The sequence below is a fragment of the Gymnodraco acuticeps genome, unplaced genomic scaffold (genome assembly GCF_902827175.1).
Source record: "Gymnodraco acuticeps unplaced genomic scaffold, fGymAcu1.1, whole genome shotgun sequence".
Taxonomy (NCBI): domain Eukaryota; kingdom Metazoa; phylum Chordata; class Actinopteri; order Perciformes; family Bathydraconidae; genus Gymnodraco; species Gymnodraco acuticeps.
In genome coordinates, this window is record NW_022991180.1 from 5,461,680 (window position 1) to 5,477,578 (window position 15,899).

The following is a 15,899-nucleotide window of genomic DNA, read 5'->3' on the forward strand; positions in this document are numbered from 1 at the left end:
ATTTTGAAGCAGTGGGATACTTTGCTCATCCTCCTTGACTGCAGCGAGTGAAGTGGAAATCTTCACGAGGATCTAGAGTTTTCCTTGCAAAGCTGACTCCCAGTGTACAGTTGCAGGGGAGCAGTGTCTTTTCTGATGTACCGATTCACAGACACGAGGCTGCGCTGATGTGGGACCGTTTAAAAAAAAAAGGGCTCCTATTCCCTGTTTCAATTCAAATGTGGGATTGTGCAAAAAAAGGTCATAGTCCCTTTTTTGATTCATTGTCATCTCAAAGTTTTTACGAGTCGCAGCAGCACCGTCCTACTCATGTCTAAACTTCACGAGAGTTCTTTTTTTTTCTCCTCACAAAGCACATCACTCAGCGGTTACACAAGTCCTGTCGGTCCGCGAACAAATCCTTGAAAAGTACTTCTCAGCACTGCCCACGGAGCATGGAAGACAAACTGTCGTCCACCTTTTAATTTTACGCCCCGACTTGATACTGTACACAAATTGGCACAAAGGTATTATCACGTCGACATCTATTAAGCGTGAATATATAAGCCCCCTCAATAAGAGTTACATAGGGAGTGGATGCGTAAGGTAATATTCTCTTTTTAAGGTCAGTTTGAATTGTTTTTCCTCATGGGAAACGGCAGATTGATAAAGAGCAAACAAAACCCTCTTTTCTGAATGCTTGTCCTCCATGGCCTCAATGAAGGTTTCATTCCTTTATATCATCCAGCCCAATTCCCAGCATGCACGGCCATTGTGGCTCTTTCAACTGGAGCTCTCCATTGACTGGCTCATTGTCCGGCCGCTCTTTTGTGCGCGCTATCACCAGAGCGCAATCTTTCACCTGAACAGCACAGGAGAGCAGCCGGGCTGTGGTCACGTAAAGCCACCGAGTCACCCGTGGAGACGCCAGGCCGCACAATTAACCCGCCGCTAATTAAGAAATGTTTAGCCTGCATATCAACTTTTAAGAATCTCTGGTGACGCTTGTTAATAACGCGCTTATTAGTCATGCTCAGGCACTCGGCGTCAGACAGAGATGTTCAATATTACCGCTCAGGCTTATATTATTGAGAGGAGGTGTTTTTGAAATATAACAATGCACGAGCAGATGTTTGAAGCGTGGCCCTCGGCAACACAAGGCTAGTTAAGATCGATATTGCTTTCAATATTTCTTTCCTTTGACAGATAACCAGTACTGAGGAAAGTCTTGATAAGAGTGGCAACATATGGATGTGGCGAGCCTCGCTCTCTTTTGATTGCGCGACCCCTTGACCTCAGCCTGTGTTTGAGAGGGAGGCAGCCACATGGTACGGTGGGGGTCTGTCAGGCTCTGGTTATGGGGCATTATTGACCCAGGATTTATAAATATTTAATGCACACATTAAGATCATGGTGGAGGGTGGCCATTAGAGTTCTCCAATAAAGAGGCTCTCACAATGATTGAGTGGTGTGGCAGAGCTAGTGGCCGGTCGTTGGGTACAGGGAAACCTGCTGAGACAATATACTGCACCTCCAGCCTGCCTGCCAGGCTTCAGAGCTCTTAAAACTGCCAACAACTGCGCAAACGTGTCTTTTTTTGATTGTCTTTTACCCCCAGATCTTTTTTTTTCCTCTCATTTTTTTCTGTTCTTGCTCAGGGTTATTGTTTTCTCGATGAAAGACTGTTTCCTTGGTTTCATGTAGTGGACATTCAGGACTAAATAAAAGTACAGTTTATGCAGCGTTTTGTCATTGAACAAGGCGATAGATCCAACCCTGTGTATCTGAAACAGATAATGCAATGTCAGGAAGCAGATGTGTGGCAATTGTTATCAGACACATTGGATTATCGAGGGAATGATTTGAAGCACAAGGCGATCGCAGCTGAAAATTAAATGGCTCTTTTGAGTGCATCTGTCCTTTGCGCTATCAGCAGCTCCTGGACTATCTGCCGGCGCCGTGAGATCCGTGCATGCTGGCTGACATAATAAGCTGTGATATGCTGATTGCCACTCAGGTTTGCTGTCGGTTAATTGTGCATTAAAGGCAGAGGTGGTCTCGGACAATGTTGCCTTGATGAGAAATTGACATTTTGTGACCTGCTCTCCGCGACCACTCAGGATGCCAGATAAGATGCGCAGTTGTTTTTAAGGAGAACACCATTCTTCCCTCAAACACTTCTATCCTTCTGTTTGACCCACTTGATGAGTATAGATTTCACTTTGGCCCCCCTTTCAGCGCTCAAACTATAAGAGGTTCAAAACGATACCAGCCCTTATAGACAAAGGATAACCTTGCTCTTTCAATGTATTGATTCTTTATTAACTAGGTGGCTTAATGCAATGAAATGAGGGATTTGAATGAGCCCCATTTGGGGTGCTTTGAATAAAAAGCTTGCACTGTTTATGAATGACTACAATGAACCTTTGAAGCACCACAGATGCAGGAAATGCTGATACAGAGACCAGTAGGAATATGTCACAATGTCAGAGTGCTTTGCGGAAAAAATGTGAGTAAAGAGCAGTTTTCATCTTTTATGGATGTTACACTTTTCCACAGGTTACAGTTATCTCTATGGCAAAGTCTAAACACTACAACTTACAGACGAATCACAGGTTTGTCTTCAGAAGTTTCTACTGTCTTTTTTTCTTTGTTCTGATTGTCAGTTTGTCTGCCAGCCAAACTGTACTTTAAACTGAAGAAGTCCACAGTTGAGGAGCTATTGTGTTTTACTGAAAATTTTAATAAAACATCACTTATTCATTTCTGTTTCCATTCCAAATGTTGACATTTTTTTATTTTCTTCCCTGTAAACACATGTAAGCTATGTGGCAGAGTCATAAGTGGTGAGTAAAAATGACTTCTATACATTCTACAAAACAGAAAAAAATACAACCACAAATGGAGTGTTTTTTTTATCTCCAAGGTTGTCCCTCATGCACATTAGTCTCTATTGGATCTTAACAACTATCATATGGGTCACAAACAATTTATTTGACAATACAACCAACAAAGTTTTCTCCAAAATGGTCTGTATAGATAATTTAAAATCAATATAAAAATAAACAATGAAGTTTGACTTCCCCTTTAAAAAAAATGGACAGAGAGTCTTGACGGAGTAACACAAATGTTTTGAGGATACACGTGAAATATATGCACATTGCATTTCATCAAATACAAAAAGAAAACAAATGAAGGCAACAGTTCTTGGCTGAATTATCTGTGCTGCATCACTATATTAAGGGCATGACGATTAATACATACATAATGAAAAGCAATATACAAAATTTCAGAGATAAATACATTATTTATAGTTGATATGTTACAAAATTCCCTCAGTGAGAGCAAGTGTGTGTTGGAACAGAAATATGACGATGAACTACTATACTCCTACATTCTCAATGGATTTTTTGTTTTTTTAAATGTTTTTTTGTTGATCTAAAAGAACATGAAAAAGACAGATGTATAAATATTTAGCACAAGTTTGGCAATATCACAATAGTCTACAATTGTTAACCACATATAAAACACATAAGGGAATTGGAGCTAGAAGGGGGAGACTGCTCCTCATCAACAAGAAACAGACTTCACAGTAGCCTAGGAATGCATTAATATACAGTGCTAGCAAAAAAGTTGAAAAACATGGCAAAACACACTTGCTTAAAAGGAAGCTCTAGACATGGAAGTACATCATATTCATAAACAGAGCAGTGTTTTGTACACGTCAGTGTGCTTCTTGAATCAAAGAGGATTTTTTTTTTTACTTTTGAGGATGATTTCTAGCTACAATAAATTACAAAATTTAAGTTAAAATGCAGGAATGACACGTGATAGAACCTTACCCACCCAGCCCCTCCCCGGTTACTCGTTGTACTTTTATGATCAATTTTTCTACATTATATATCTCATATATTTTCCAGTTGAAATTCAAACTGACTTGGCCCCTGTGTATTTTTCTCACGCATAAAAATACAAAAAGTCACATTATAAAGACACACAACTGTTGTGAATCTATTAAAAGAGAGTTGAAACAGAAAAACAATGTCTTGAAGTTCATTGGCAAATGTACTGTACATCAGTGTTTTTACTTTACAACCAGATGGTGAGTCCACAGAGTCCCTTCCAGTATTGAATGTGTGGTTGATTGGACATGTCCATGGCCGAAGCACAACCCGACAGGTATACAAAATAAACCCTTCGTCATCCCGCGTCCTCTTCAAGGGTGATACAATGGGGGGAAGGATATACACAAAAAAGAGTCCCACAGAAAAAAAAAAGTGTTCCTCTTGAAATCCTTTTTTTTCTGCAGGTTGCGAAAGTCATTTAAAAGAAAAGAAAATCGTTTTCTTTCTTTTCATTTTTTTCCCTTCATCTTTAAAAACAAAAACAAGCGTTTGACTATACATTACACCAGCGATTTTGCTGTGTGCTCCTGTGAAGTGGTAATGTGTAGACTGGTGCTTGAGATGATGAAAGTGCATTTACATTGGAGGGACAACCAGCCCGGACATGGCTGGAAAAAGAGAAGAAGAAAAAAGGTTAGTTGATTTGCCTTAAAAACAGTTATGGTTAAAAAAAATATTTTTGAACAATTTGTAATTCTGTGTATGTATCAATGTGTGTGCGTGTGTGTATGCATGAGCCATCTGACTGCATAAGTGTGTGAATGTATGCCGAAATGTGCCTGTTTGCGTATGTGCCTGTGAGTGTTTGCCGTGTCCGCCAGCCTGCTGCTGCACGTCCTTCTAACGCGGAGACTTTGAAAAGCTCCCTCCTGCTCTGACATTTCAGCCCCCAGCATGCCAGTCCTGCTATGTGTGATATTTCTCCTGGCGTTGGGGTAATGGCAAACAGTGGCCCAGACTCCCAGGAGACGCGGCCGTGGTGACGGCAGAGCAACAACACGGTCACTTCCCACAATGCCACAGCGCTACAGTACTAGACACTCCTCAGACTCCCCTCAGATTGCTTCTATCGCTTCCTATCCTCCCCTCCTCTCTTTATCCTTCACTCCTCGGCACTGAACAGCACATTAGTCCTACATTTCCACATTCCCCAAGTCGTTTCTCCGCGTCATTATCTAAGAGAGATTACGCTAGATCAAAGGTAGCTTCCGTTATTCTACCAAGACCATCTGCTTAGGATATCATTAGCAACTGTACCTCACCCGGAGAGTTTATATATTCAGTACTTTCACACGTTTTAACAATTAGGCGACTAGTGAAGTGCTGGGATGATGTATTATTATATTGCTCTGAGTATATTTGTAGAGTCATGGTTGAAATGCCTTTAAGTTTGCCAGCGCAGATGATGGCAAGGCATTGCTCATTAATTTCTGCACAACATGTATTAATAAGTATGAACGTGTAGCAAGATGAACTTTAATTTCCCACTTCATTAAGCCCAATGTTATTAATCTTGGGGCACACACTACGGCTAAGCTTGTTTTCAAAGTAATCATGTTGGTCATGACACATGCACAAAACCTAATAAACATAATTACTAAAACAATTCGGGGAAGGTCTTTTCCTGCGACATCGGAGGGGATCATTTGTAAGAAAGGGCAACAAGGAGGTTTGTTTGCGTTGCACAGACGGCGGCTTCCAGTCGTGTGTGTGTGTGTGTGTGTATAGGCATGTGTGTGAGTGTGAACTGAAAGGTGTAAATTGGCCTGTCAAAATGCATATATTTGTAATGATTAATCCCTCACCGAACCGGACAGAGGCCTGAGCAGCGGTATCTGACCAGTAGTCCGTAGGGAAGGGATGAGGGGGTGAGGGGGGCTCACCTTGCAGTCCGTTGCCGTTGGCGCTGGTGCAGGAGGGGGGTGGGGAGGCCTGGGGTCGGACCACAGGGGCGAAGGCGCTCTTTTGTTTAACTGCAGAGACGATAGGGAGGGAAAAGGAAGGAAGGAGGGGTGAGAGTGAGAACGTGCTGTGAGTAGTGCCGAGGAGGGAGAGGGCAGTTAAGGTAAGGCTAGGATAGTATTACTGCCGGGGGGATACAGGATCAGTACTCACAGACCCCTACCATCAACATCTCGTCCGGTTGAACAAATACAGGTGGCACACGGAGAAATAAAAAGGGGAATATTCCTGCTACCCTCAGCTACATGTGTGTTCTGCGAAGTACTAAAACTAAACAAGCCCCCGTGAATGAACAGTAATATATTATCACCATCAATAATGTTATAACCCTGTCACGAGTGATTCATAGAAGTGAAAACGAATGTGGGAGCTGGAATTAAATCAGCAGCAGCTTAGTGCTACTACAGCGTGCGATAGTGGCAAGCTACTCACTTCCATATGGGGAGTTGGCAGAGGATCCGTTGAGGAACCCGGGGGAGCTTGGCACTCCCAGGTTCATACCGGCATTGCCGTAGCCATTCATGCTGTTGCTGACGGAGTTGTAGCCCGACTGCTGGGGGGTGCTGCTGGAGATGTAGCCCCGGGGGGACACGCTGCTGGTGTTCCTGCTGTAGCCCACTGCAAAAGCATGGGTGGGAGATAGAAAAGAAAATTCATTCATTTCATTCCTACAATGCAGTATTCAGCAGAGAAAAGTTCACTTATTACGGTAAATGATCATGGGAATTGACTGCTGCAATCAAGCGTTTTTATATCGGCACATGCTGCAGATGCCAGTTTAATAAGAAATGTGGCACTTAATTGGACCCTTTAACTGCCTATATTAAGGTGAGTGAACCCAGTGTTTTAAAACATAATTTCCATCAATTCTTCTCATTTAAACGAGTGAAAAAAATGTTAATTTTCTAATTTCGCTGCAAAACCCCTGTAATCCCCCTAAGGACCCCACTTTTGAAAACCTCAGATTTGTGATGCCACATCCTTAATACCTTGGTCGTTTCCTTGTGACTCAGACACATTGACTGCTAGCTGGCTGCTGAAGGAGTTGACTCCCATCATGCCGTGGGAGGCTGTGTTAGCGAGAGAGGGGATCTGGTTGTGGTTGCGGGGAACGCTGTACAGGGCCTCGGCGATGTCAGCTGCCCTCTTCAGAATGATCTCCTGGAAAGCGTAGAGAAAGCAGCGGTTTCGTTATTTATGTTATTTTTATAGCTTTGATGCAAGGTTCATGGCTATATGGTTAACACACAACGCATGTAGCCTACAACGTTCCAGATATAGTGATGAAAATACCCTTTGGATATACTATCAGTACATTTTCAATGGTTCCTTATATAGCAGAGGTGTAAGCGGTGTGTGGATACTGACCTGATTGTTATGGGGCATTCCATACAGAGCCTCCACGAGATCAGCCGCCCTCTTCAGCAGCACCTCCTGATGAGCAAAACAAGAAGCGTAAATGTTAAGACCCAAACTGATTATGTTAAAAACCTCCTGTGGTCCGCACACTAACAAACAATATCAAAAAACAACATTACACAGCTGGGTCGTGGAGAGCTTTAAACATTTTTACATATTCAAGCGGCTAAATAAAAGCCACCCTGATTTAACAGGCACCGGTTCGGTTTTTACACAGCGCTACCACTTTGCTCCTTCCATCCATGCAGAGCAGTGAATAATGTTCCCTATCTTAATTAAACTGGCATGGTCCTTTAAAAACAACACCTCACCACTGATTCTGGGCCTCACGTTTGCTCTGGAGTTCAGCGCCGAGTCCCCTCTCTTCAGAACAATAAAGTGAATTAGCTCTGGGTTAATCTAGTTCTGTTGTAATGACATTAAGGAATTTTTCAATTAACCTCTTTGACTGGCTGTTGCAAAGGACTTCACAAATGACTTCCCATCCAGCAAGAGCTGGGTGCTTGTGCCTTGGGGACACGGATGCTCAGGATGTGGTCTTATCCATGTCTGCATGCTTGCCCCCGCTTGACAATGCGGATTAGCTGTGTTGCTTTGGCTCTTAACACTGAAAATGAGTTGGCCCCGGATCCGTTCCCCCCACTCTGTTTGGGGCTTCCAGCTAGGGTTTGGCCCGTTGTGTGTCTTTATCTGCTCTTTGAATTCAGCACTTACAATTAAATCCCTCTCAAGCAACCAGGCTGCTCTCTTTGTTTTCTATAATACAGAAGGCAATATGCTCTATGAAAACGCTCATCTCCTTTTAGAGTGCATCTAATCTGACAAAGGCAAATTGCAGACATGACTGTTGCATGTGTTTTTAAAATGCTTGCTTGTTGTCACCTGCTGTAGAGCAGAGATTTGTAGACTGTGCTGTTAGAACTCTGGTTAAAAGCAATGCAAAATCTGTCACCAGAAACATCTCAGATGGCGCTTGTTTTCTTCCCACATTCGCTGTGTTTTCTTTTGCGGGCCTCGGTAATTTGTCTGAAGTGTTCCATCACTTGGCAATAGCAGTGTGGGATTAAGACGGCAGCTGCCGTAAATGAATGTAAACACAGCCTTCGCGCCTTCAAACAGCGGCCTCCAAGACTTGGCCTGCATTTCCAAGGCACAGCGTATGTAGTGTTTACGGAGTGTGTGTATGGGCCCTTTCATCCTGAGGAGCATATCTACCACAGCCCTTGATTTATCAAGATGAATCACTGTAGAAGCCACTTCCAGCGTATGCCATGCTCTCTTATAGAAACATATCGCTTAATCCACCCCAAGTTACCGGATGGGTGGCTCTTAGAATGGGCATTTACCTCTGAAATTGGTGTGTATGCTCAACGTTGCATGCATCTAGTTTGCATACAAATAAAGAATTATGGTTGTCGTGAGGCAGGTAGACTAAATGAGAGGACCAGCTGTCTTGATGTGTTCTCATCAGGCAGAACAGATTTCTCTCTCTCTTGCTGAGTGAGATAAAGTGGTTTTCTTTCTTTTTGTCTGCAGTTAATAATTACCAATAATCTATTCTATCATATTTCAAGATCTCCTACATGGCTCTCAATTTTAAACAACAATTAAAGCAATTAAGACTGTCTCGTTCGCAAGCCATGTTTCATTCTCTGTAAAACGTCCTCTCCCTCCTTGTCCATATGGTACTTTGCAGCAGTGACATAAGGACAGCTTGGAAAAAGGAGGAGAGAAAAGGATATTGCCTCTCATCCTTAATCTGTCGTTTACCGCGTGGTGTCTTAACTAACCAAGCTGACTCGCAAGGCTATGCTTAAGTGCAACCTAGTCATATCCGAGGATGATGAGAAGTGCTGCACCCAATCAAGGAAGAAGTTTGTTTTCTTCTGACGAGACGCTTTCATGCGTATCAGCTCACGCTGTGAATACGATTAACACGGAATAGTGTTCTGAGGGCATTTCCATGTAAATCTCAATACTACTCCAGCATAAGTGTAATTGGCTTTCTTGTCATGGAGACATATCAGAACACGCCATGTTAAATTGAAACAATTAAAGGCCGCAAATGATTTCTGTTGTTCTGTGACAAATGCGTGACAGATTTCTGCTATTGTTTGCCTTGCTTAGCATAAAGGTCCCGTGTTCAACAACTGTTTAAATGGAGCTGCTCCGATGACAGATCACCTCAGATTTAAAGGCTGCTTTTTTTTAAATATTATTGCCAAGAAAAAAACGAGATGAAGCCATAACAAATGATGTGTTATAAAGAATATCTAACAATAAGGAGAAGGGGTCTAAAAGGACTCGTTTGTGATTCTTCAAGCACTAGATTAACATGGATGTTGTATTTATATTATCACAGTTAATAAAAGAGGGCCTAGGTTATGTAGCTTGGAGTGCTAATGCCATTATAAAACTGTAAGGCAATTACTCTGTTAGCTCTAGCCTGAGGTAATGAATGCATTTAGAAGCATAGGGCCATTAGATGAAGGTACTTCAAAGAGCACAGGAAGAGAGATTCATTTAAATACATGGGTAATTGCTTGACATGAACACATTTGTAATATTTTCTCCTTGTGGATTACACAAAGAATTGGAAAAGAATGGGCTTATGCTCATTTTGGGAGGAAAGAAAGGAATCCAAAGCAATCAGCTTAATAATAAAACAATATTGAGTTTCCACTTTTAATTTCATAATGAATCTAATTTGTTACAGAAGAGAGAAATTGAGTGTGATATAATGTGATATCCAGTCTATTTGTCCATTACTGCCAGAGGGCACAAAATGGTATTATAAATTGTCTTTTTTATATTATGAATAGAAAATTGTTTTATAACAAGATCTTAAAAAGGAGGGTGAATTCCAAAGTCTCTGTTCACTTAACGCGATGCCCGCAAACCAATCTCCTTTCTCATCACTTGACTGCTCACACTTATTACTTTCATATTCACTCTGGACTTTGCATTGAATTTTTATATCTCCACTCCTCCCACAGGGTCAGACTGTCATCTACGATGTTGTCTTAGAATTACGAGGTAAACTTCAATCAGAGGCAGCTTCCCCCCTTTTTCTCTGTGTAGCAACAATATTAGCGTGCATCCCTTGCTATCCATGAGCACTCCCATATTGGCTTTCTGTCTCCTTACAATTACCACGTGTCTTACTGGTCCCAGGGAGAAGGCTGGTGGAAATCAATATAGCGCAGTAATATTATCAACTGGAGGGTGAAGTCATGGGAGGGGGGAGTGGAGGCGGTGAGTGGACTTGGTGTCGATTTGCCTTTCTGCTAATGCACACCGCGCGTCCTCCAGCTTTATCTTCTTTTTATAGAGTCTCCCTACCTCACCTGCACCCTGTAATGGCTGTTTCTATATGCCGTTTCTGTTCTCATTCCAAATGTACATGCCCGCGTCAGCCCGCCGTGGGCTGTTTTATTGGGAATGTGCTTTTGACCCCGTGAGCTGACCCTCAGATGGCAAGCTTAACAATGACGAATCACTTGGTGGGATCATTTACATGCCCCCTGAACCCCATATTTGGGTCCATTAGAGAGCAAATCAAATATTTATGTTGTTTATTGGAAGTGCAGGGTTTCATCTCACTCTGTGATTGTTTCATGCAAAGGCTGGGAGAGCATGCTATATTAAGTGTATGCACGCCCAGGAAACTAATCTTGGGTTCAGTGTCAAAATCTGTCTCACTACCAACAGCGCTTTGTATTCAGGGCAAGAAGTAAGGTTTCTCCGTAATAAAGCTGTGTTTAACATTGGTGCTCTCTTTGTTCTGGAGATTGCACAAAGACTTTATAAAATTGTGTAGACCAGCGATGCCTGCGGAGATAGAGAAAGCCATGTTGATATTAAAGGTAAGTGTACTTTACCTTTTGGTCTACGTTTACAGTTGAAATTAGAGTAACATTTCATGTCTAGGTGTTGTTTCCTGTCTCCACAGGGACTGAGTCTAATTGAAACACTTCATATACTGAAGCAGGAACTAGCTGTGATGTTCCATTTCTCCACATTGCCTTGGTCAAACGTCTAGCTACCACACAGTCTGTTCTTTATTAAATTGTCCGTTGGACGTTAATGATATTGCTGTGTTGCATGCTGGGATTTAATAGATAAGGTCTTTAAAGGTTTAACAGTATTATTAAAACTCTGAGGTGGCCCCCACTTCACCACATGCCAAGGGGTTTTGAACGTAGTAATCAGTTATATTATTACACTTGACACATCTGGAACGTCAGTCACAGAAATGATTACTGGCAGGGTGGCAATTAGTGAAAACACACAGATAGATTTTATCAATAGGAAATGGAGAGAGTAAAAGAATCCAAGGGAATGAAAAGAATCAAAGAATCAAAGAGTTTCTGAAGGGGAGGGTAATCACAACAAAAATAAAACGTGCACCTTAGTGTTCATGCTCAGGTCTTTCAACATGGCAGCCTATTTATGTGCCACGCCGGTGCATCTAAAACTGATGTGCCTTTCAACTCCATCACCCAGGTTCAAAAGAAAACAATAAGAAAGCCAAAGCATAATAACATGCAGTCTTTGTCTATTAGCTGCAGTAAGACTAGGGGGTTTACGGCACAGGGTTCTGTAAACAAAAGATTAAACCAAATCGAGCTGCAGAAAATGAAAGGAAAACATGAGTGGGGTAATGAGGGTGCAGACGTCGTTTCTGACCAGATTACCATCTCCACAGACTACTGGAGAGGAAAACGCCTGATTGAGCTATTTTGCCACACAGAGAGTTTACGCCTCTCTCCACACACAAAACCAATACCATTACCATGCTGGTTAGTGGGTAAGCCACATATTTGGAGCAAAGCTGTTACGGTTTTGGGGTCACAGTGCTTTGCCTTGATGGTAATGATGTTTTGTTTATTTGTCACATTCAGAATGTTAAGGCGTTTATAACCAAGCTCTGTTTCTGTCTGCTTGCTGTTCTGTGTTTCTCTGCTGCAGGGACACTGGACTCACCTTTGGTAACCTCTCAGGATCGCCGGGGTGTCTGGGAATAACCTTCTGCAGCCTCTGGAAACCATAGTCGATGGTTGGCTCATTCAGGGCTGAAAGTAATAAAAAAAAAAGGGAGAGGAAAAATTAGAACCATTTCAGATTCAATTTTGACCCAGGAAGAAACTAATTGAGAAATCTGTTAGAGTTTACAGAACAAAAGTCATTTCAGAATGCCTAATTTCAAAGAGACCTCAGGGGTGAGGAGATGTTTTATGAAACATCAGGGGGGCAAGTGATGGAAACTGACACGGGTTCCTCTGACACTCATGTCACTGAGTGTTATTCCATTAACAGCAGTGATGACCTACATCAGTCTGAGAATCCTTCAGAGGGACCCTCCCATCTTTTTTATCTGCTTGAGAATATTGACTACAGAAAACTACATAGCGGGGGTCTTTTAATCTAACCGAGCTTTAATAATCTGTGAAAGGCTGTCCACACATTGATCTAGTGTAAGTTGCTGTCATTTCACCCTTCTGCACCAACTGTACTACAACACTGGGCCCGTGAAATACGGCGGGAGATCCCATGGAGCCATTAATCTCTCCCACCCCTCAAATAGTAATCTGGGGCATGAGGCATATTGGGCGATGAATCAGAGGCACAAAGTAAATGAATCATAACCCAGACTTTGGTGAGAGCAGGGCGTTTTATGTCTGACAGTCCTAATGGGTAATTGAAGGCTTCCTTACAGCTCCGCCTGATTCTAAACAATCATGTGCACACTCATAGGCAGGACCTGGGAGGGAGGGCAGAGGAGAGAAGGAGGGGAGGAAAGGAGGAGAGCAGTGTAAAAGGGGGAAGGAACGACTTAATAGAGAACATCAGTTCTCAATGTAGATATCATTTTCAGGAGAGTAACTCCGCCGAGCAAGGCGCTTCATAAATCAATGGCTTTCTATGGAGACTAATAAGAGCTGCCTGCCTCTATTCATTGTTCAGCCTGTAATTTGGCCCATCACTCATTACTCAGCATGTAATTTCAGCATTAACACCGCACAGCTCGCTGAACCTGCTGAACACCAGAGAATGTGAAAGCAAACGAACGCCCCCCCCCCGCACACACACACAAACTCACACACACAGGCAGGGCCACTGAAGCACGAGCCGGGGAGTCATGGCTGGAAAATGAACATTCATGTGTCTCACTTTTTCTTTTGTTCCCTCTCATCTAAATACACATGCAAGCATGCTCACACACACACTGCACCCACTCACGCATAAATACAGTCATGTACAAACACATGCACCACTTCTGCCAAAACCTGAATACAGTAATTGCCAGCTCGACCGTGATCAAATGGAGCAATTATGTGTTCAAGCATGGACAATGTGAGGTGCTAATCGATAGAAAGGATCTAGCTTGCAGATACAGTGGTACATGGCCCTATTTGACGTGCACACCTGAATAAACCCCACGCCACAACAACATACACTGCTGGAAATCTGATTTGACATGTCATCATGTGTCCCGGAACGACAAAGGTCCGCTTCGCAATGTGGGGGGACCGCCATCTTCTCCTTAATAAAGGATTGATCTGCCTTATTGATCGTACATGACAAGGCTGTAGCAAGGAATTTGCCCCTTTCTTTTGTTATTTCCACCCCCTTTCTTATCTATGCACTCCGGCAGACCCATACATGTGTACACACACCGGAGCATGCATAGTGAGTGTGTGTTTGTGTGTGTGTGTGTGAGAATGCACATGCCCGGCTGAGAGTGAATGTGCACGGCAGCCCTGCCAGACCCCGCTGCTCAGTGTGATGTAAATTGTGTATGTGTAAAAAGCACTCCATAATCAGGCCATCCATCATCAGAGGCTGTCAGTGGGCTCTCTCAGGGTGATACATCACGCTCTCCTGTCCTCTGCCTCAGCTGGGGCCTACACAACCCGCCAGGCATGCTGGGAACACAGCCGGAGAGACGTACAGTACAGGACGAGCCCTAGGTTAGGAGAGGTGTTCTGTTTGATGTGCCTTTCCAATGATAATGATGCCCCCACTGTACAAGCGGCCCTGAGAATGATGATGTGTGGAGAGGGTATAGTATCCTTTCCTATCCTGTAGTTTAGACTGATTCAGAGTTTGTTACGGTTTATACACAGTACTAAATGCCTACATATGGAGGAATTTACATCCAAATTTACATTTAAAACATGGCTCAATGTTCTGCAGTCGCAGTCCGAGCGTCAGGCATGATCTCCACATGTCGACATGTCGCCATCTCATCTATCATGGAGATGATCTTTGTAACAACCCCGGCGTAATGAAATTGGTGACACAGACCGCCATCTGCTATTGATTTCATGCAAATGCTTTTGACAGCTGATGGAGACTTGCATTAGCGCTAAACGGTGCTGTCAGTTGATGAGTTGACAGTTCTGTAGTCATACCATGTACACTGGTGCAGACAGACACAGACAATGTCAATAATCCTGTAAGAGCTGCTGATGATATATACTGAGCACTTATATTCAATCTGGACAATAAATGTGTTATGTGTGTATTCATCGCATCGCTCCGCACATTTTTGCTTCCAGGCAAAGATTTTCTTTCATCTGCTGAGCCTTCACAAGAGTCATTGGGGCTGCTCTTCCTACTTTTTCTTACACCACACACATTGACAGTAGCAACCCCCCCCCCCCCCCCCCCCACTCTTTAGCTGTCCCCTCTTCACCCTATGTATTTTTTTTTTAAATCCTTGGCACATCATTATGTTCCGGCTTCACACTCTGTCGTAAACTTTACTCTCTTCTAAAGATATAAGCGGCAAATCTAGCTGCTCCGAGATGCCCTTGCATGCCAGAATTAGTTTGGCCCTCGCCGCCCTTCCAGCACAATATGGTGAACGAAGGGTGGGGTGAGGGTGTGGAAGAAGTGTGTGTGTGTGTGTGTGTGTCCCTCTTACCCCTTCTGCTAGGGGTCTCAGTCGCTGCAAGGAAACATGAAACCCTCCACACACATCCCATAAATCCTGCCCTGGGTGGGGAGTCTAGCCGAAGGGGAGGAGGGGCCGATGAAGGTGGGGGGGAGCTAAGGGGGGGTATGATAGGGGTTGGTGTAGAGGGGGGGTCGCTGGCACGTTCCAGTCACGCCCGCTTCCCGGCTCGCGGCCAATCAATACCACTTTCCTGTTTTAGAGGCGGGTAATTATGAGGTGGAGAGATTGTGTGAACTCTCACCCCTGCTGCATTACTCGCCTAATATTAAGATAAATTGCCTGATTTTGGGTAAACATATGCTGCAATTCAAACTGTCAGCACTGGTTTGCTCAGGGATAATTTGTATTGATCTCCTGGCTTCTTCCCCATTTTGCTTACTGACCTCATGGATAATTAGAGAAAAAGAGACACGGGGAGCTAAGGCAGGGCTTGCATTTGAATACTTTGCAGGAGAGATGAAGAGCACATGGGAAGGGGGGCCGAGGGAACATTATGGACTAATAGAATTTTCATTTTCTCTCATTTTCTTTGCAGATTTAGACAGGTTGCATGCTTTGTTCAATTACAACGCGTATATCTTGTTCCCTGCCTGCGCTGCATATGCAGACCTATATTTGTTCATAGATCTGTTTCCATGGTTTTAGTTCAGAAATGATTACAATTTAAC

General features: G+C 43.2%; 1 protein-coding gene across 10 annotated transcripts in view; it reads right to left on the reverse strand.

The window, feature by feature from the left end:
- Positions 1-2,500: 2,500 nt before the first annotated feature.
- Positions 2,501-15,899, reverse strand: part of LOC117560870 (transcription factor COE3) — a 66,749-nt gene continuing 53,350 nt past the window's right edge. For 6 of the 10 annotated variants that reach the window (XM_034237962.1, XM_034237966.1, XM_034237961.1 and 3 more), the window contains exons 11-16: positions 12,252-12,340; positions 7,215-7,280; positions 6,836-7,007; positions 6,279-6,464; positions 5,690-5,857; positions 2,501-4,492 (exon numbers count right to left, since the gene is read on the reverse strand). In XM_034237962.1, coding sequence (XP_034093853.1) covers positions 4,461-4,492; positions 5,690-5,857; positions 6,279-6,464; positions 6,836-7,007; positions 7,215-7,280; positions 12,252-12,340 — 713 coding nt within the window. In that variant the 3' untranslated portion in view covers positions 2,501-4,460. The remainder of the gene's footprint in view (positions 4,493-5,689; positions 5,858-6,278; positions 6,465-6,835; positions 7,008-7,214; positions 7,281-12,251; positions 12,341-15,899) is intronic. The other 4 variants (XM_034237970.1, XM_034237969.1, XM_034237968.1 and 1 more) reach the window with 3 other exon arrangements.